The sequence below is a fragment of the Cucurbita pepo genome, chromosome 12, assembly GCF_057944985.1.
Source record: "Cucurbita pepo subsp. pepo isolate OVF chromosome 12, ASM5794498v1, whole genome shotgun sequence".
Classification (NCBI taxonomy): domain Eukaryota; kingdom Viridiplantae; phylum Streptophyta; class Magnoliopsida; order Cucurbitales; family Cucurbitaceae; genus Cucurbita; species Cucurbita pepo.
Genome location: NC_141809.1, coordinates 2676849 through 2696242, shown reverse-complemented (window position 1 = coordinate 2696242; position 19394 = coordinate 2676849). Strand labels below are relative to the sequence as shown.

At 35.9% G+C, this 19394-nt stretch overlaps 3 protein-coding genes across 4 annotated transcripts; 2 read left to right on the top strand and 1 right to left on the bottom strand.

Annotated features, from left to right (window-relative positions):
- Positions 1-669: 669 nt before the first annotated feature.
- On the top strand, positions 670-4482 carry LOC111807008 (MATE efflux family protein). The gene is made up of 7 exons (XM_023692573.2): positions 670-1131; positions 1301-1926; positions 2948-3004; positions 3116-3354; positions 3432-3550; positions 3979-4065; positions 4249-4482. The coding sequence occupies exons 1-7, from the start codon at positions 832-834 to the stop codon at positions 4315-4317; spliced, it is 1497 nt and encodes a 498-aa protein (XP_023548341.2). The 5' UTR covers positions 670-831; the 3' UTR covers positions 4318-4482.
- Positions 4483-7965: 3483 nt separating this feature from the next.
- On the top strand, positions 7966-13240 carry LOC111806535 (ARID/BRIGHT AND ELM2 DNA-binding domain-containing protein). Of its 2 annotated transcripts, none has more exons than XM_087128818.1 (3): positions 7966-8279; positions 8740-9474; positions 11896-13240. In XM_087128818.1, exons 2-3 carry the CDS (start codon positions 9046-9048, stop codon positions 12649-12651), a joined length of 1185 nt encoding a protein of 394 aa, XP_086984944.1. In that variant the 5' UTR covers positions 7966-8279; positions 8740-9045; the 3' UTR covers positions 12652-13240. The 2 variants fall into 2 exon arrangements, with proteins under 2 accessions (XP_086984944.1, XP_086984945.1); XM_087128819.1 differs by having other exon boundaries at positions 8694-9474.
- A 1069-nt stretch (positions 13241-14309) lies between these two features.
- Positions 14310-19177, bottom strand: CYSC1 (cysteine synthase C1). The gene is made up of 10 exons (XM_023693271.2): positions 18822-19177; positions 17060-17169; positions 16921-16978; positions 16569-16832; positions 16337-16474; positions 16197-16248; positions 15135-15214; positions 14989-15048; positions 14802-14882; positions 14310-14503 (listed from the first exon to the last, which is right to left on the bottom strand). Exons 1-10 carry the CDS (start codon positions 19002-19004, stop codon positions 14405-14407), a joined length of 1125 nt encoding a protein of 374 aa, XP_023549039.2. The 5' UTR covers positions 19005-19177; the 3' UTR covers positions 14310-14404.
- Between the last annotated feature and the right edge of the window lie 217 nt (positions 19178-19394).

Below are 19394 nucleotides of genomic sequence, written 5' to 3'. Positions count from 1 at the left end.
TTAATGTACGGTGCGGATTAATTGCAAAAAAATAAGTTTTTAATTAATTACTACAAATATTGTGGGGCCCGCAAATATTAAAAAACCAACAAATATTTTTTGGGTTAAATTATACCAAATATTACTAAAATTTGAAAAACTTTAATTTAATATTTTTAAAATTTGAAATTATGTTAAAATATATTTTAAGAGTTTTTTTTTTTTTTTTTTTTTTTTTTTTTTTAATAAAAAAAGCTTATTTTAAAAATTATTTCAACTAAAGTTATTAAATAATGTGTACTGATAGTATTAATGAAGTTGATAATGACCCGACAAAAAAATTGATTGTTCGGAGGTTGAAAAATGTGTTTTAACCCTTTTAGTAAAAACGTGAAAATAAACGTAACCCTAAAATGGGTTGAATATAGCTGTTTTTTAAATCGATTTGTGTAATAACGAGCAATTTTTGGCCTAGTAAGTTCTTATGTGCTAAGTTGTATATTTTAGTTTCAAGATGAAAATGAAGACGAGATTAAAGTAGGGTTTAAACCGACGTTTGTTTGCTTGTTTTTAGGGATAGAATGGTACCTCTAGATTGTACCAAACAACCTTCTCTGTCAATGGTCGTCCTAAATCATAGAGAACAAATATAAAGCAGTTACCCACGAAAAAGAAAACGAAGAGAAAAGAAAACGAAGAGAAAAGAAAACACAACAACGACGACGACAACGTTTGACATTTCAAGAAGAAACGAAGCCGCACGAAGAGAAAAGAAAAGAAAACCGAACCCCACGAGTAAACATAGGGACCAAACAAGAAAATGAAGCTTCAGAAGAAGCAACGGCGAGCGGCATGGCAAGGTTCGATGGCATCGATGCCATGGACACCGTCGTGCTCCACCACGCGCCGACGGTGCTGATTGAATCGAGCGAGGATTATCGACCGGTGGGGTCGTACGACGATGCGAGATATGTTTGTTGGATTGAGTCGAGAAAGCTTTGGAGAATTGCTGGCCCTATTGCCTTCAATATTTTGTGTAATTATGGAATGAACTCATTCACCAGCATCTTTGTTGGCCATATTGGCGATTTGGAGCTCTCTGCCATTGCCATTTCCTTGAACGTCATTTCCAATTTCTCGTTCGGGTTCTTGGTTAGTACCTCTTTTCTTGGTTTCGAGCACGAGCACGAACACAAAATTTTTTTATTCATATTTGAACTATGTAAGAATTTTTATGGTAGGAATGAAATCGTTACGAATTTTTAACTACTGAGACCACGGAGTTGGACTATTGACAATTGTTTCTTTTTTTCCCGTATAGCTCGGGATGGGGAGCGCCCTCGAGACGCTATGCGGGCAGGCATACGGTGCGGGTCAAATGAACATGTTAGGAGTCTACATGCAACGTTCATGGATAATTCTTTTAGGCACATGCGTCATTCTACTTCCACTCTACATTTACGCTACTCCAATCCTCGAGCTCCTCGGCCAAGAGCCTAAAATCGCGAACATGGCGGGGAAATTCTCGATTCAAATAATCCCACAAATGTTCTCTTTGGCTATTAACTTTCCGACGCAAAAATTTCTACAAGCTCAGAGTCGAGTTGGGATATTGGCATGGATTGGGTTCGGGGCGCTGTTAGCTCACGTCGGACTTTTGTTTTTGTTCATCAAAGTGTTTGATTGGGGTATCGCCGGAGCTGCGGCGGCGTACGACGTGTCGGCATGGGGAATCTCCATTGCTCAGGTGGTTTATATTCTTGGGTGGTGTAGTGAATGCTGGAAGGGCTTCTCATGGCTGGCTTTCAAGGACTTATGGGACTTTATGAAGCTTTCACTTGCTTCGGCGATTATGCTTTGCTTGGAGATTTGGTATTTTATGACCATTATTGTCCTTACTGGCCACCTTGATGATCCCATTATTGCTGTTGGTTCGCTCTCAATTTGGTAATTTACACCCTCTTATACTTATAAAATTACTATTTTGGTCATTAAACTTTAAAATATTAACGATAGAGATGTTCATTTAACCTCTCGAAGTCAAGGTCTTTTAAAGACCTACCTTGAACGTAGTAGGTAATTCCCGAACAGAGAATGAAGGAGAAAGCGAAGAGAAATTTCTCCATAATTAGCTAAATGAGGTCCGGGACGGAAAATTCTCTGTGAAAATCCAATACTTTTGTATTCCGTGCAGAGAACCCCACCTCGATCCTCGTAAAAATAAATAAGAATTTTGCTGAGATAAAAATTGAAATAGTAATCAAGAACGGTGTGATGTTCCACGTTGGTTTGGGAGGAGAACAAACCACCATTTATAAGGGCGTGGAAACCTTCTCTAGTAGACGCGTTTTAAAGATTTGAGGGGAAGCCTGAAAGGGAAAGACCAAAGAGGACAATATTTACTAGCGGTGGATCTGGGCTGTTACAAATGGTATCAGAGCCAGACACTGGACGGTGTGCCAGCCTTCTTGCTGTTCTCAGAAGGGGGTAGACACGAGGCGGTGTGCCAGTAATGACGCTGGGCCCAAATGGGGGGTGGTCCCACATCGATTGGAGGAAGGATAGAGTGTCAGTGAGGACGCTGGGCCCCGAAGGGGGTGGATTGTGATGTCCCACATTGGTTGGTTGGTTGGTGGGTGTGGAAACCTTCCCCTAGTAGACGCGTTTTAAAGCCTTGAGGGGAAGCCCGAAAGGGAAAGTCTAAAGAGGACAATATCTACTAGCGGTGGATCTGGGACGTTACAAACGGAGACGTAAAAGACATTTTTGTCCTCGTCTCAATCCCCGCTCGTGAAATGCTTATCTTTTTCAGTATTGATGAACATGTTCTTATAAATGAAAATTTTAGAGAGATAAAAGTTGAAATAGGAGGCAGAAAAGACATTTTCATCTCCGTCCCCGTCCCCGTCCCCGTCCCCGTCCCCGCTTACGAAATGCTGATGAACATGTTCTTATAATCTTATTTCAGCATGAATCTAAATGGATGGGAAGGCATGTTATTCATAGGGATCAATGCAGCCGTAAGGTTAGAACATCAAAAACCCTACAGAAAAAAAAAAAAAAAAAAAAAAAAAAAAAAAAAAAAAAAGCCTCCTTTCTCGAGTTCTCCTTCATATTCTTTTTCTCTCTTGTTCAGCGTTCGTGTCTCGAACGAGCTCGGATTAGGGCATCCAAGGGCAGCAAAGTACTCCGTCATCGTGACCGTCGTCGAGTCACTCTGCATCGGGCTTCTTTTCGCAGCGCTTATCTTAGCAACGAAAGACTATTTCGCAATCATATTTACGGATAGCAAAGAGATGCAAGAGGCAGTTTCTAACTTGGCCTTCCTTTTAGGTATAACAATGGTGCTCAACAGTGTTCAACCAGTGATATCAGGTAACAACATTGTAATTTGGAGCAAAAATGGGAAGAAAATTTTGTTCTAAATTAGGGTTTTGATTATGTTTTTGCAGGTGTAGCTGTTGGAGGAGGTTGGCAAGCTTTAGTGGCTTACATTAACTTGTTTTGTTATTATGTTGTTGGCCTTCCTTTTGGCTTTCTTCTTGGCTACAAAACAAGTTTAGGCGTCGAGGTAAGCATTTCGATCTGTGTTAGAACTGTTCGATTTATCGGTTAGTCTTTTATAACCTAAGATTAAGAAAAACGAGTCTATATTTGGTGCTCGAGCTTGCATAACCTAATTATCTACGTGTTATAATGCAAACCTAGGTCGATAAAATTTATATATGAATTCAAACGTACGTCGTTATACGAATTTTTGCTGCTTCCTGATAACGAGTGTTTTAAACTCATGTACGGAACCTTCTTTTGAATCTATTGATGCATAACCTAATTATCTACGAGTTTGTTTATCTCGTGGACTATAAGCTCGTGTTATAATGTAAACCTAGGTTGATAAAATTTATTTGTTATACAAATTTTTGCTACTTTTTGATCTCGAGCGTTTTAAACTCGTGAACGGAACCTCTTTTTGAATCTATCGATGATTTAACATTGCAGGGCATATGGATTGGTATGATATGTGGGACATTCTTGCAGACAATAATTCTTCTGTTTATTGTTTATAAGACCAATTGGAACAAGGAGGTGAGTTTGTCAAATTATGTTCTTTTCTCTGTTTTAAGCATTAAAATTATATCTAAATAAAATATTAAAAGAATTTATATAATATATATATATATATATATATATTATTAAATTAACTTTTCAAAATTTTAATGTATGTCTAATAGATCTCTTAACTTTAAAAATAAATATATTAATTTTCAGGTAGAGGAAACGACAGAGAGAATGAGAAGGTGGATGGGGAAGGACGCGGTGCCCTCTGATCCCACATAAGGATTGGCTCTCTAACCTTTGGAAGAGCCATTTAATTTCAACGTTTTTTTTTTTTTGCAATATTTTTTACTCATAGGTTAGGTTTGATATGTTATCCGAATAAAATTTTTAGGAAAAAAAATATTTTAAGGCTATATTAATAAAAAATACTTATAATTTTAAATATATGTTCGTGTTTTAAAATTTTAAATAATATCTTAAAATATTTTGTAAACGAATTTGTACTTTATTTCGAAAATATTTTTGAATTTTTAAAAATTTTTGTTAATATTTTAAATTTTTTAAAAATTTAAAATATTTGATTTAAAATATTAATAATTTTAACTTTTTTAAAAAAATTTAAAAATAGATAGAGAAATGGATGAAAATAGCAGTAATCGATTAGGGAAGAAGAAACCCGTCGGCCAGCTTCGGAGTCGGGTTGAACCGGATCCGAAACTCGTCCAGATGCACGCACTAGCCTGCTCACGGTTCTACCCAATTGCCTGCCCGTCTCTCGACCCGTCAACGCTCCAGCCCGAATCGCATGATTACCTAGAAGTTGCGGCCCAAACGAAGACGCGGCCCATAACCAGACGCCAGCCTCGACCGTGCATTGACTCCAGGCCCACATGTCGACCCGAGTTGCAGCTGCGTGTGCCGAGCCGCTCCTAGTACTTGCATGCAGCTCAGTTGAGCCGATCCATCCATCGGTCGGCTCTCGTGGCTCTAGCGACTCGGCTTGGATGGCTTACCCGGCTCGAGTTGGACTTTTTGGAGGCAATCTAAGATGAGTGACTCAGCGATTGTTTCACCGATTTAAAATGTTTTAATCTAGAGAATTATTCGAGATCATTACGCGGATTAAGCTCTCCAACATGTTCCAACTCCATATCATAGGTCTACCGAGGTTGACTCGGATTTTAAGGATAGTTTCGAGCTAACACCAAGGATAAGATAGTAACTTCGGTCTAGGTCAATCAAGTAAGCGGCTCTATTGTTGGCTTGGTTGGACGAATTGTACGATACATGATGACACGTGTCTCATGGCCCTTGCACATGTCATGATTATAATTATTATATTATGTTATGTTATATTATACCATGTGTATGTCGTGTTATGCTATATTATGCTATAATGTCATTGTGCCATGTTGTGGAATCATATATAAGATATTGTTAATCTACGATACATAAACCTTAATAAATTATGTTAAGTATAAAAGATATGACAAGAATTATGTATGCATGTTTCATAGGCTTGTTCTGTTATTACTGAATAAAGTTGTGACTTGTATTACAAACCTTTGCATGATTTTAAGCTATGGGATCCTCATGGGTCTAGCCTACCAGCGCTTTAGCCCATTCTCATGAGTATCGCCAACGCCCAAGTTGCTCGCACAAGCCCACAATGTGGTCCAAGTCGTTTCTTAACCTTTGACTTGTAACACATAGCTCGGTTCCGAAACTGGTGCACATGTGGCTTGGATAAGCCACGCCCCCTATAGTGATTTTTTTTAGTCTCTCTCTGTCATTTTGACATAGTTGGCAACAATTATGGCCAGTAAGACTACTATTTTTCCATTTGAGATATTTATGGTCGTTTATGATCCATTAAGAGAATTAGGAAAACTTAGTTCTATGAATAGGTTATAAATTCGATGTTGCAGAACGTTATATGTGAAGTTGGAACACAACAAGTAGAATTAGGTTACTATCGGCTAAGAAAAGTTTAACAACATAGGCTTAGACCAACAGGTAAGTCGACTTACTACTAGAATGCTCCCGAGTTAGATTGGATGAATTGAGTGATGCATGACTATCACGTAATCTCTCGCTCTCCTATGTTATATTACTTTATGCTATGATATTCTAATTATTTTTTGTGATGCATATATTTCCTAACTGTAGAACCTGTTTGTAGTACTGATATAATTACGTATATGTTCTATGAGACACTATGATATACCATGTATGATGAGCATAAATGAAACATCATGAACATGTATGCATGTCTCATAAAGATTTCATGTCGTGATAAGTATCATTTCGCTTAACCATGTTTTTTAAATGCGGGACCACATACATATTGTATGTCACATGAGCATCGATTACTTCTCCAATATGTTACAGAAAAATACACCATGATATTATACACATTCATTCCTTTTCCGTTGGTTTTCAACAACCTGAGCATATGTTAGCCCATAGACCTAGAGGGTATGCGTACAAGCCCGACTAATGGATTCATGTGTGCGTGCGTGAGCTATATATAGGAAAGTAGTATAAATTGAATTCTACCAGAAAAATGAAGTGTAAGGAAATAGATAACCACAAGAAATTTGTCGCTGCATGAGTAGAAGCTCACGCTCAAAACTCCTCGGATATGAGTTCTAGTTGTTGCACAACAATTCGTTTCTCAGCTCTGTTGCACGATTTGCAGTGATGATTGATTTCATTCATTCTTGATTTTACATATCAAAGTCGAAATGGGATCAAGTGCTTTCACATCTCACGATCGTGTCCAATTTGCCTTGATTTTCAATTAATGAACCAGAAGAAAATGAGAACTATTGGATTTTATCATCATACTATAAAATCTAGTGTATTTGATGTATTTTTTTTTTTTAAGAATATCCGAACAACTCAAACCAACCCAACTAAAAAAATTTAGGATTGGATTGAGTTTAATATTTAATAAAGGTTGTTCGAGTTGTTGTGGGCTTGACCAAGTTGTTCGTTATGATTTTAAATTATTTGGGTTGGGTTCGGACTAGTTCGGGTGTGACATCATCAGGTCTCCATGAGCTACATCTACAACTTCGACATGGGTTCCGTGCTCGATTAGCATGAACTTTTTGCGATTTCTAACGAATAGTAGTTTGCACTTAGGTTTCAACTCCTCTGATACCACTTGTCACAATCGCACTTTTGACCACTTGTCACAATCGCACTTTTGATGGCAGCAGACTTGCGATTGTGCGGCACTCATATTCCAATGACAAGTGAGCTAAGCCAATTCGTTCTTGCGTCGCTTACGGTCAAGCGACGTATGCTCGAGCCTTTGGCCTCGGTTTTAAGAGAAAGTTTTAGAAAACAAGGGCAAAAAGAGATTTTTGAAAGAGATGTTATATAAGTAAGCAAGAGAAAAATAACAACGGCTAACCGTATATAACCTTAGGTAGGGAGAACTTGACAACTTAGAGTTGCATCCTTATCCACTGCAGAACACATTGTGTTCATAGATATAATCATTACAAGTAAATCGATCATTCACGAGTTATTCATAATTACAACTAGGTCAAGCTTTCGTTTTACCCTACCAAACCCGACCCGTGTACATCCTAATCCACGTCCCCATCTATGTTTAAACAATAGGGAGAAATCTCTCCTCGCTCCCAACCCATACTCTAACGAAACTTCGAGGACATCTCTAAATCTTAAAATGATATGTTTTTTTGTCGAAAAATTTATTCAAATGACTAAATTTAAGATTTATTAAAAGTACATCGAATGAAACACAAGCATCGAGACGAAAATAGTATTTCCAAAAAAAAAAAAAAAAAAAAAAAAAAAGTAACCCTCATAAGTTACCTTAACTCAAGCACAAGGTTAAATTCAAACCATGGTTAGTTTCATGAAGTTGATTATAAATAAAGGGGGGGGAGGTGTTCTTAGTGTCTTCTTCCCCTTCCTCAAAACCCTAAAATCCATAATTTTTGATTTTGGGTTTAAAAACTAAAAACTTCCCATCTTCGAACCCATCTTTTTCGAAGAACCCCATAAAAATACCCTTAAAAAAGGGGGGAAAATGGCCAAATGAGAGAGAAAAACAAGCCAAATCTAGCGAGGAGCTTTAAAGGATGTGGAGGGCGGTAGAGTAGTGGTTGTAGGAGTAGTAGTAGTAATCGTAGTAGTCGTAGTAGAAGAAGACACTGTTGCGTAGAAAACGCTCCCTTCCAAAACAATCATATTACTAACTGGTACGTTTTTTTTTTTTTTTTTTTTTTTTTTTCTCTCTCTTTTTCTCTTCCAATCACCATTAAAAATGGCGGTATATTCTTCATTTTCGTATACATTTCTCTGTATTTCTTCATAATCTTCGAATTCTAGCCTCTCGTGGTCAATGATGCGTTCACCTTCGCTTTCTCTCTCTCTCTTTTGAATAATGACATTTCAATTTATCTGCAAATATGACGCTATTGGCGGGATGGATGAATATTTAACTTTTTGATTTTGAAAACGCCATAGATCAATTTCGTTTTCCCGCCAAAACTCTGATCGTCTTACCCAATCGCTGATTCTCAACGTGTGTGTTCTTTTTTCATCTATTTGATTTGTTTGTGGTCTTCGTAGCTTAGTGTGATTTTTGTTTTGTCTCGCGAAAATGGAACCAGGGTGTTTGCGTTTGATTTTTAGGGTTTGAGTTCCGATTGATGGCAGGATCTTGGATGATAGCTGATGGTTCTGAATTAGATTACGAAGGTGCTGCGAAGAAGATTGAACGAAGGGGGTGTTTGTTAGATTTTAGATTCATTTTAATAGGTTGTGAACTTTGGGATGTTACGAGAATTGAAACAAGTCTGCTGAGTTCATTAAACTCAGTAAGAGATTCTCGATTAGTAGAAGGGAGCTGAGTTCATGAGTAGAGCTACCGATTAGGAATTGCTGTATGAAAAATCAGCAAAAGGAGTGGTAGTGTCTCGCAATGGTTGAGAATTGGGTTGAAACCCAAAGGAAACGGCAGTCATGTTGTCAGAGGAGTTCATGAATTATGTTGCCTTTGATGAAAATTCAATTTCAGATTTTTCCAAGAGAATACTCGCTATGAAGAGTGATAAGATGAAGAGTGGGGATGTATTTCCTCGCAGAAGCAAGAAACTCAAGGATATTAATCATTGCAACAATGAAAATGAGGATATAAAAATTATTGATCTACGTTTAGTCAAGGAACCGAATTTTACCCCGGAGAGAAAGGAGGAACCAATGTTGGGATTGCTTAATTGGCTTAAAGGGATTGCAAGAAACCCGTGCGATCCTTCAGTATGTTCATTACCCGAAAAGTCGAAATGGAAATTATATGGAAATGAAGAGATTTGGAAACAAGTTTTGCTGGTTCGAGAGGAAATGTTTGTGAAACGACAAGTTGATTCAAGTAGCGAACAATCTCTGGTGCAGGTACTTTACATAAATCCTCGAGTTGTTTATATTACGTCTTTGTCCATATATAGTTGTCAATCCACATGAAAGGTTAATAACAAAACTGTCTATATCTGTGCTCATATGAAGTCCTGTGCGTTCTGATTGTTTCATGATAAAGTTGATAGTGGTAATTTTCAGGCTGCTTTAATCTTTTATTGTTCTTCATATCGTTTTGATTAGTATATGTTTACATCTTAAACAATGTTCTGTTAGTTGTAAACTGCAAAGATCCTCATTGTGAAAGCCAATATGGATCATTGATAGTGTTATGAGCCTCTTTAGTTTTTAGGAACTTTTGCAGTGTCCTTGTGTGTATACAAAGCTGAGGAACCCTTTTTATCAATTCTGAATAAGATTTATCTCCTTGTGAAGATACTTTGAGTATTAGCTGCTTAGAACTGTGGTTCCTTTATTAAGAAGAAGATGAAACTATTTAAGATATTGATTTCATTTATCTTAGTTTTGTTGGCTTCATCGGCTATTTTCGATTTTTTATCTGCATCAAGGGTGTGTTTGGAGATGTCCTTAAAAGTATAAAAAATGCCTTGAGAACACTTTTTAGGTTGGTTGATGATAGCAATGTTACGAGGATTAAGATCCCACGTCAGTTGGAGAAGGGAACAAAGCATTATTGGTAAGGGTGTGGAATCCTCTCTCTAGCAGATCCCACATCGGTTGGAGAGGGGAACGAAGCATTTTTTTATAAGAGTATGGAAACCTCTATATAGTAGACACTTTTTTAAAATCTTGAGGGGAAGCTCGGAAGGGAAAGCCCAAAGATGACAATATTTGCTAGCGGTTGTCATTTGCTAGCGGTGGGCTTGAACTGTTACAAATAGTATTAGAGCTAGACCACCGGGCAGTGTGTCAGTGAAGATACTGAGTTTTGAAGGGGGGTAGATTGTGAGATCTCATGTCGGTTGAGAGGGGAACGAAACATTCTTTATAAAGGTATGAAATCCTCTTCTTAGCCAACGTGTTTAAACAGGGAGGGTGATTAAACAGGGAGGGTGAGGAAGGGAGAAGTTGGGCATTATTAGAGCTTGAGAGTGATATCAAGATGGGAGGGGTCTGAAGTACCTGAGACACTTTTTAAATGGTAAGATTGTCCAAAAAAGGAAATACATAATCTTGACCAAATAAAACATCAAACTATAACTATAAACGGCTACTTTGCACTTTATCTTAAAAAAATATCCTTAAATTTTCAAAAGTTTCAATAATAACCTTAAAACTTTAAAAAAACATCTAAACAATACTCTTAAATTTTAAAAAAACATCTAAACAATACTCTTAAACTAAAAAAAAATAATAATAAAAAAAAAATCAAAAATACCTTTACCATTAATTTTTTATGGAAATTATTAATACTGTGTTACAAAAATATCCTTAAACTTTCAATAGATCAAAACCCTTCAAACTTTTTTAAAAACTAAAAAATACTTTATTATTAGTATATAGACGGGACCGTTAGTACCACATTACAATAATACTCATGAACTATCAAAGGTAACGTTAATACCCTTAAGCTTTTTTAACAAATTTTTATGAGTAGTATGTAGCCGAAATTGTTTATTTGTCCCTCGGATTTTTTTCTCTCATCAACTTCAACTTATGGCATGACAATTTCTTATCTCTCTTTTTTTTATTTTAATACTCTCTTAATTCCCTTATTTCATTCTTTAATATTTATAATCTTTCCCATTTCTCTTTTTTTCTCTTTTTTTTTTCTCTTCTTAAATATTAAAACTTGAAATAGAAAGGAGCATTTCCAAACATACCTTTTATAAATTTCAATACATAATTTGTGTTCAAAGTTGGTTCTTTGTCCAAACTCTAAATTTTAAAACAATGGGCTATTTGGAGTGCAGATCAATCATAATAAAAAGAAAATTAATTTTTTTTCTAAATGGTACTTTTGAATGTTTATGGGTATCTAAGAATTGTGATATGTTCTGTCCATGCCGTGGCAATGGTAATTTTTTTCTAAAAATTTAAGGATATAAATGTTACTTTTGAATGTTTATGGGTATTTTTGAATCGTGATACGTTCTGTCCATGCAGTGGTTATGATAAGGTATTTTTGAGACAAAATACAAAATTTTAAGGGTATTTTTATTAATTTAGCCATTAGATATGGAACTCTGTGGATGATTAAATCATTATATTTCTATTTTGGTTTTTAAACTCAGAAATTTCTGTTTTTATCCTTGTTAATTTTGGCAGTGTATTTAAGTTAAGTCTCAGGTGATATTTGTAGACATAATACTAAATTTGATAGATACACAATACATACCTTTTGTGTCATGTAGGAGTTGTATTGCATACATCATAGAAATTAATATATTTGAATTAATTTGATTACTTTCCTGTTCACCTCATCTTCCCTATTTGCAGAGAAATCAGAGGATGCATCCTTGTATGTACGACGACGATACGGTTCCGATTTACAATCTTAGGAAGAGATTAAGCTTTGAGAAGAAGGATCTTTCTCAAGAACCTGTCTCTAAAACAAGTGATTCCTCACCTACAGATTCATCAGATGATTACAAGCCCGTTCCTCTGGGGTCAGATTACCAAGCTCAAGTACCAGAATGGAATGGTGTGATATCCGAAAGCGATTTAAAGTGGTTGGGAACCCAGGAATGGCCCTTGAAGAAAGGAAGGAACCGATATCTAGTCGAACGGGATCCCATTGGGAGAGGAAGGCGAGATCCTTGTGGGTGCTTCGACGCCAACTCGGTTGGTTGTGTCAAATTTCATGTTACTGAGAAAAGACACAAAGTGAAGCTGGAGTTGGGCAATGCGTTCCTCCAATGGAGATTTGATAAGATGGGGGAAGATGTTACGTTTTCGTGGACTGCTGACGATGAGAAAAAGTTTGAGGACATCGTGACATCGAACCCTCCATCCCTCGGGATTTCTTTTTGGGATGAGATAATTGAGTCATTTCCTTCTAGGAGCAAGGCGGATCTTGTTTGCTACTACTATAATGTCTTTCTTTTACGTCGTAGAGGACACCAAAATCGGGTTACACCAAATGAAATCGACAGTGATGAAGAGTCGGAATCTGGAATTGTAACCAATGGACTTCGAAACGAAGTGCATAATTCATCTGACTCCATTTTCTACTCACCCAAGAAGCCACGGTAAGCTTGAGACATCGCTCGAAAATGATTTTTTGACGAGTACCGATGTTGATTCTGATTTGGAAATATGCATTTTTTGATAAATAATTTTAGTTGAGTGGGAAAGGGAAATTTTTTTGTGACCTTACATGGAAAGGTGCAGTTGTAGCCTGTGAAAAATGGTAGCTAAGGGGACGGGGACGGGGACGGGGACGGGGACGGGGACGGGGACGGGGACAAGGACAAGGACGTCGTGATTTACTGAGTCATTGTTACGAAAACAAGCTGAATTTTGAGGCTCGAGCAATTTTGATTTTGGGTTATGCTGCTCCGTTTCAATCAAATTGAAGGGTTGATGAATTGTTTTGCCCGCTTTTGTGTACTAGAAATGATAAGTATATTGGTCACAAGGCTCTCTTAAGCGAGACAAATAGATTGGAGAGATGTTATTTGGTTCGATCCAAAAGTTTCATCCATGGATTGAAGAGATGTTATTTTGTTCGATCCAAAAGTTTCATCCATGTATATTTCTTTAGTCACGTACGTATCACGGTCATGGTTAAAATTACACTTTGAATAGTTAATAGTTCATAATACCTCTGGTTTGTCAATTATAGTTCATAATGTCTGATTTATCAATTCATCTTTGGCTTTGCCATCCTCTATTAGTACGTTGTCTTTGCCCTCCTCTATTAGAGTTTTGGTCCCATTTTATTTAGGTGTAAACCTTTTATTTAGGTAGAAGGTGATAAATCGATAAATTAATTCGGGATTGATCTATAAAATTTGATTTTGAGTTTTATAAGTTTTATCATTAGCGTTTGCTGAAGTAAATTCTAACCAAATTCTATAAAACTAAACTAGAATTTGACGTAAATGAAAATTAAAATAAGAGAAGGAACGAAAAAAAAAAAATGTAAATAAATAAATCAAGTTTAGGAGACGAAAATGGAGAAAAGTGACCACTGTTGAATGATGAAAGTCCCACATCGACTAATTTAGGGAATGATCATGAGTTTATAAGTGAGAAATAATGATCATGAGTTTATAAGTGAGGAATATCATACCATTGTATACCATTGTGGAGAGTCGTGTTCGTCTAGTTATCAAATATTAATATTAAAAATTTGAGGGAAGGACCAAAATTTATTTATCGGCCTCTCTAAAAATAAACTTTTATTTTAAAAATATAAATTAAATATTAACCGAAAAATTAAGAAAGAAATTAAATAGAAAATAATTTGATGAAGAATTTTTATGAAACATAAAATAAATTAGAAAATTGAGTGTTTTCTTTTAACTGAATTATTCAAATTTATTTTAATAATTCTAAAATTAAATTTTGTATTGATTATATGAGAATATTAGTTCATCACTCAAATTTATTGCAAATCTACCATTTTTGTCCATTCAACTTTTTGTATTAACTAAACTTTATAATTTTTAAAAAAAAATTATTAAGAAAATAAGAATAAATATACTATTTAACTTTTAAAAAATCATTTGTGACTAAAAAATAAAATCTTTAAATTTTAAATAATATCATACTATAAAAAAATATAATATCATACTAAATAAAAATTGAAAATCCTTTCGAAAATTTAAAAATTAAATAAACACATGGAATAAAAATGGAGGGATTTTTTTTTTTTTTTTTTCTGGTAAATATTCTTACAATATATATAAAATTTTAAACAATACAAAATGAACTAAACATTCATCGAACATAAGATTGGATAAAATTTTATTCTTCACACTGGAAACGAGTGGATTGAGCTTTAGTCAACTGAGACGGGCTGCATGTTCTCAGCTTCTTTCCTCAGTTCTTGGAACAGCACAGATGACAAATATCTCTCCCCAAAACTTGGATGAATTGTCTGAAAACGCAACCAAATTAACAGTTTATTCCAACTTCTTTTGTCGAGATTCTATCATCTTTACCGATGTTAGACGAACACGACTCTCCACAATGGTATGATATTGTCCACTTTGAGCATAAGCTCTCATGGCTTTGCTCTGGGCTTACCCAAAAGGCCTCGTACCAATGGAGTTAGTATTCCTTACTTATAAACCCATGATCTTCTCTAAATTAGCCGATGTGGGACTTTCATAATCCAACAACCGAAACACTTGGAACACTCTAGAGATTGTTTAAGAGTGTAGAACTTTTCTTACCACAATAAGTTTGCCTTTGTTTTCGGGTAATCTAGCAAGCCTGAGCGCAGCGACCGTATTGGCCCCGGACGATATCCCGACCTGAACAGACAACAAAAATGAAGCTCAAATCTTAAACCGAAAGAAAAAGAAGATGATTCTGTAAGATGAAAAGGTTAAAAAAAAAAATTGGTGTTTGTTCTTTTACCATTAGTCCTTCCTTCACAGCCAGTTCCCTAGCCATATTTACAGCATCTTCACTGCTTACCTGGCAAGTAAATTTGTTTGAGAATATGTAAATTTGTAATCTAATCTTTAGGAGGTAAAAAATATGTGAAGAAGGTAAAAACTTACTTCAAGAACTTTATCCATTACATCCATATCCAATATGTCTGGCTTGAATCCAACCCCATTGCCTGTAATATGATGAGGACCTAATCCAATTCATAACACCAGGCCCCATTAGTTTTCTGTAACCACTGAGGTAGCAATCAAAGAAGATTGATGAGAGCTATCAAGAATCTGCTATTAACCTATCACAAACCAAGCATGGACACGACATGGGTCACATGTCGTTTTCACAAGTTTTAGAACATGGACGCGTTGAGAATCCCGCCTTAGAAAAATGGAAACACTTTACAATTTGTAACCGTCCAAGCCCACCGCTAGTAGATATTGTCCTCTTTGGGCTTTCCCTTCTAGGTTTCCCCTCACGGTTTTAAACGCGTCTACTAGGATCTCACAATCCACCCCCCTTGGGGCCCAGCATCCTCGTTGGCACACCGCCCAGTGTCTAGATCTAATACGATTTGTAATGTGGGATCTCACCATTCTCCAACTAATATGGGATCTCACAATCCACCCCCCTTGGGGCCTAGCGTCCTCATTGGCACACCGCTCAGTGTGATCTGATGCGATTTGTAACAGTCAAAGCCCACTACTAGTAGATATTGTCCTCTTTGGGCTTTCTCTTCAGGGCTTCCCCTCAAGGTTTTAAAACACGTCTGCTAGGGAGAGGTTTCCACATCCTTATAAGGAATGCTTCATTCTCCACTCCAACCAATGTGGGATCTCACAATCCACTCTCCTTGGGGTCCAGTGTCCTCATTGGCACACCGCCAGTGTCTAGCTCTGATACCATTTGTAACAGCCCAAGCACACCGCTAATAGATATTGTTCTATTTGAGTTTTCCCTTATGGGTTTCCCCTCAAAGTTTTAAAACGCGTCCGCTAGGGAGAGGTTTCCACACCCTTATAAGGAATGTTTCGTTCTCCTCTCCAACCAACGTGGGATCACATCTCGTTTTGTTATGAGTTTTTAGTCTAAGATATTTCTTCACAAACAAGTTTGATATATTTCACTCTCATTATCTTATTTCCAAACTAAAACATCCAAGCAGGGCATTCTAATCATACCTGGTTTACCACCATTCAGTACATTACTTTCAGCAGGCTCCACTCCATAAATCTTCAGTAAAGAGACAGAATATGAACCATTGGTAAGGCATTGTAATCCATGTTCTAACGAAGCAGAAGTTCATAACATAATCACAAACCTTAACATTGGGATTTCGGGATTTCAGATACTGTCCCACTCCAGAGACAGTCCCTCCACTGCCTATTCCCATTACAAAAATGTCAACTTGTCCATTTGTGTCCTCCCATATCTCAGGGCCAGTCGTATCAAAATGCACCTGTTTGATCATTTTAAAAAAAAAAAAACCATCTTCAGGGCAATCATATATCTTCATAGAAATTAGCTAAGAAAAATGGATTTTAATTAGGAACCTGAGTATTGGCAGGATTTGAGAACTGTTGGAGCATGAAGCCATCAGGTGTTGATTCCAAAAGATCATAAGCCTTTTTGACAGTACCTCCCATGCCCTTAGTAGGGTCAGTGACAATCAACTCAGCTCCAAATGCTCTCATTGTAACTCTTCTTTCCAAGCTTGTATAAGAAGGCATGGTCAGAACCATTTTGTAGCCTTTCATGGTAGCCATAAAGGCCATACTAATTCCCATGTTTCCCGACGTTGGCTCGATCAAAGTCGTCTAGACATCGAAAACCCGAGTTTCAAAAGTTGAGAAAAGAAGATTTTTGTTGTTAAATCTTGCAGCCTAAGAGTTTGATCAATCTGACCTTTCCAGGAGTAATCAAACCTTTCTTTTCGGCATCGGCGATCATCGCGAAAGCCGGTCTAAGGATGATGAAAGGAAACAGAAGAGATTACAAAATGAATGAGAACAGAATGAATTGTAAGAAGAGAGAGTGGGAGTACCTGTCTTTGATGCTGGAAGTAGGCTGCATCATTTCTTGCTTCACAGCTACATAACCTCCACACCCCTCACTGACTTTGTTAAGATATACCATTGGAGTTTTCCCAATCAGCTGAAAATAATATAAACATTAATCTTTTAAATTTTAAAAAAAAAAATTACTCTTTTTCTTTCTCCATCTTCCTTGTTTCAATATTATTTGTTGGATAATGGAAGTCCCACCTCCACTAATTTAGAAAATGATCATGGGTTTATAAGCGCCTTTTAGGGAAGCCTAAAGTAAAGCCACAGAGCTTATGCTCAAAGTGGAAAATACATACCATTATGAATAGTCATGTTCGTCTAACATTATTTATTAAACTATATAATAGTGGGATTACGTAGAAAATATAATACATTTAAATTTAATTTATGTATTTTAAAAATATTTAATGTATTTTAAAAATATTTAATTTAATTTTTAAAAAACAATATCCCTAGAAACACTCGTCACAAATCATGTATTTTAAAAAAAAATTTAAAAAACAATATCCCTACAAACACTCACAAATCAGAAGACAACAATTAAATATTAAGAATAAAATAAAATAAAATTTTCTCTAGTGATTCGTGTCCTCGTCATAAAAAATAAATTCCGTACTTTTTCCCTTCCCAAAAAAAATAAATAAAAACAAATAAACCCTTTTAGCAACTAATTTCAAGTTTTATTATTATTATTATTATTATTATTAGGTCTCTGTATTTTCCAATTAAAAGGTTATTTTTGGATTTTTAAATGTAATTTCCAAAATATTTTATTTTATTTTTCAAAAATAATTATTTTAGTCTCTAGCTTCCTATATATATATATATGCTAAATTAATTATAAATATTATCTTAATTTTATATTTTATTTAAAAAATAATTTGAAACTTTCAAAAATTTAATAATCCTCTTAAATTTAAAATATCATTAAACTTTTAAAAAATAATTAAAAAATATCTTGGAATACTCTATTTTTAAACAATGTATTTAAATTAATTTAGCTTATTATTATGTTTTATAGAATTCCTTTTAAACTATAGTTAATAAGATTCTTTTTTACAATTATCTAATTTCAATGACTATTTTTTTTATGTATTTTAAAAAAATAAAAATAAAATAAATAATTATACTGTACACGAATTAGTTACACCTCTCTTTCTGAGCAACCCTAAAACTTTCACAGCAGTTATTTTATTTTCTTAAAAAAAATTATTTTTTCATCCATATCTTCTCGTTTAGGGTGTACATGGTCCGGGTTGGGTCGGGTTGGAGGATTTTTTTGACCCAACCCAACCTCTATTTTTGGGTTGGGTTCGGGTTGGGTTGTCATTTTTTTTATTGTGATATAATAATGTTACAATACACTCTGACAAACTCATGTAAGGAGATTCTTAATATATATTTTAATTTAGGTCGGGTCAGCTCGAAGTTTTTGTCCATGAACTCAAAACCAAACCGATTCAGTTCAGGTTCAGAAAAATGAACCAAACTCTACCCGAAATGCTAATCCAACCCAACCCAACACTTATAGTTCGGGTTGGGTTGGTCCGGGTTGCCGGGTTGCCGGGTTTCCGGGTTGAATGTACACCCCTATTCTCGTTCCTGATTGCTATCAGAAAAATCCAGAACGGAAGAACGAAGAAATGGAGAAAGCATAATCGAAGTTCATCGGAAGCGTATGAAGCAGTTGGAAGAAAAACAAGAATCGGAATCGGAATCAAAAGGGATCGAGAAACTCACATGAGCAGCATCTCGTCTGATGCTTGTTCCAGGAAGATCCTTCGGCAGATCTCTGAGTCTCTGAGCAAAAGAAGAAGAATCTTGAACCGTTTGAGTGGAGAATAGTTTCCTCATCGACGAACAAGCGCCGGATGAAATCGCCGCCCTCTGCTTCATCAAACTCCTCGACGCGGCGCTCGCCATTGATGTGGATTACTGGAATCTGCTTCTTTGAGAAATTGGAAGAAGTAGAGCCCTAGAGAGATGGAAAATTACAGAGAGAGGAGATGAAATTAGAGGAAGAAATTGGGAGTGATGCTCGCCAATAGCTTCTTCCGCCTTTTGTACTCGATATCCTTCCTTTGCCTCTCATTTGCCGCCTCTGCATTACCTTATTTGTTTATTATTATTCTACTCGTATTTCAAAAATTCGAAATACCATTTTTTTTTTTTTTACATTAAAATGGTACTTTTTATTTATAAAATTATTTATAAAACTAAAAAATAAAGCAGCGGATTCAGTTGCCGGAGCTGCAACAAGGGCTCGGTGTCATTATATTAATAAAAATTAGTTCGGGATATGTTAACAAATTG

Excerpts from the sequence above, each read along its gene's own strand:
- LOC111807008 (XM_023692573.2), top strand. The coding sequence starts at position 832 with ATGGCAAGGTTCGATGGCATCGATGCCATGGACACCGTCGTGCTCCAC. Across the intron at positions 3,551-3,978 it reads AAACAAGTTTAGGCGTCGAG|GGCATATGGATTGGTATGAT; the intron begins GTAAGCATTTCG and ends TTAACATTGCAG. Across the intron at positions 4,066-4,248 it reads AGACCAATTGGAACAAGGAG|GTAGAGGAAACGACAGAGAG; the intron begins GTGAGTTTGTCA and ends ATTAATTTTCAG.
- LOC111806535 (XM_087128818.1), top strand. The coding sequence starts at position 9,046 with ATGTTGTCAGAGGAGTTCATGAATTATGTTGCCTTTGATGAAAATTCA. Across the intron at positions 9,475-11,895 it reads GCGAACAATCTCTGGTGCAG|AGAAATCAGAGGATGCATCC; the intron begins GTACTTTACATA and ends CCCTATTTGCAG.
- CYSC1 (XM_023693271.2), bottom strand. The coding sequence starts at position 19,004 with ATGGCGAGCGCCGCGTCGAGGAGTTTGATGAAGCAGAGGGCGGCGATT. Across the intron at positions 16,833-16,920 it reads GTTTGATTACTCCTGGAAAG|ACGACTTTGATCGAGCCAAC; the intron begins GTCAGATTGATC and ends TTCGATGTCTAG. Across the intron at positions 16,475-16,568 it reads CAAATCCTGCCAATACTCAG|GTGCATTTTGATACGACTGG; the intron begins GTTCCTAATTAA and ends ATGATCAAACAG.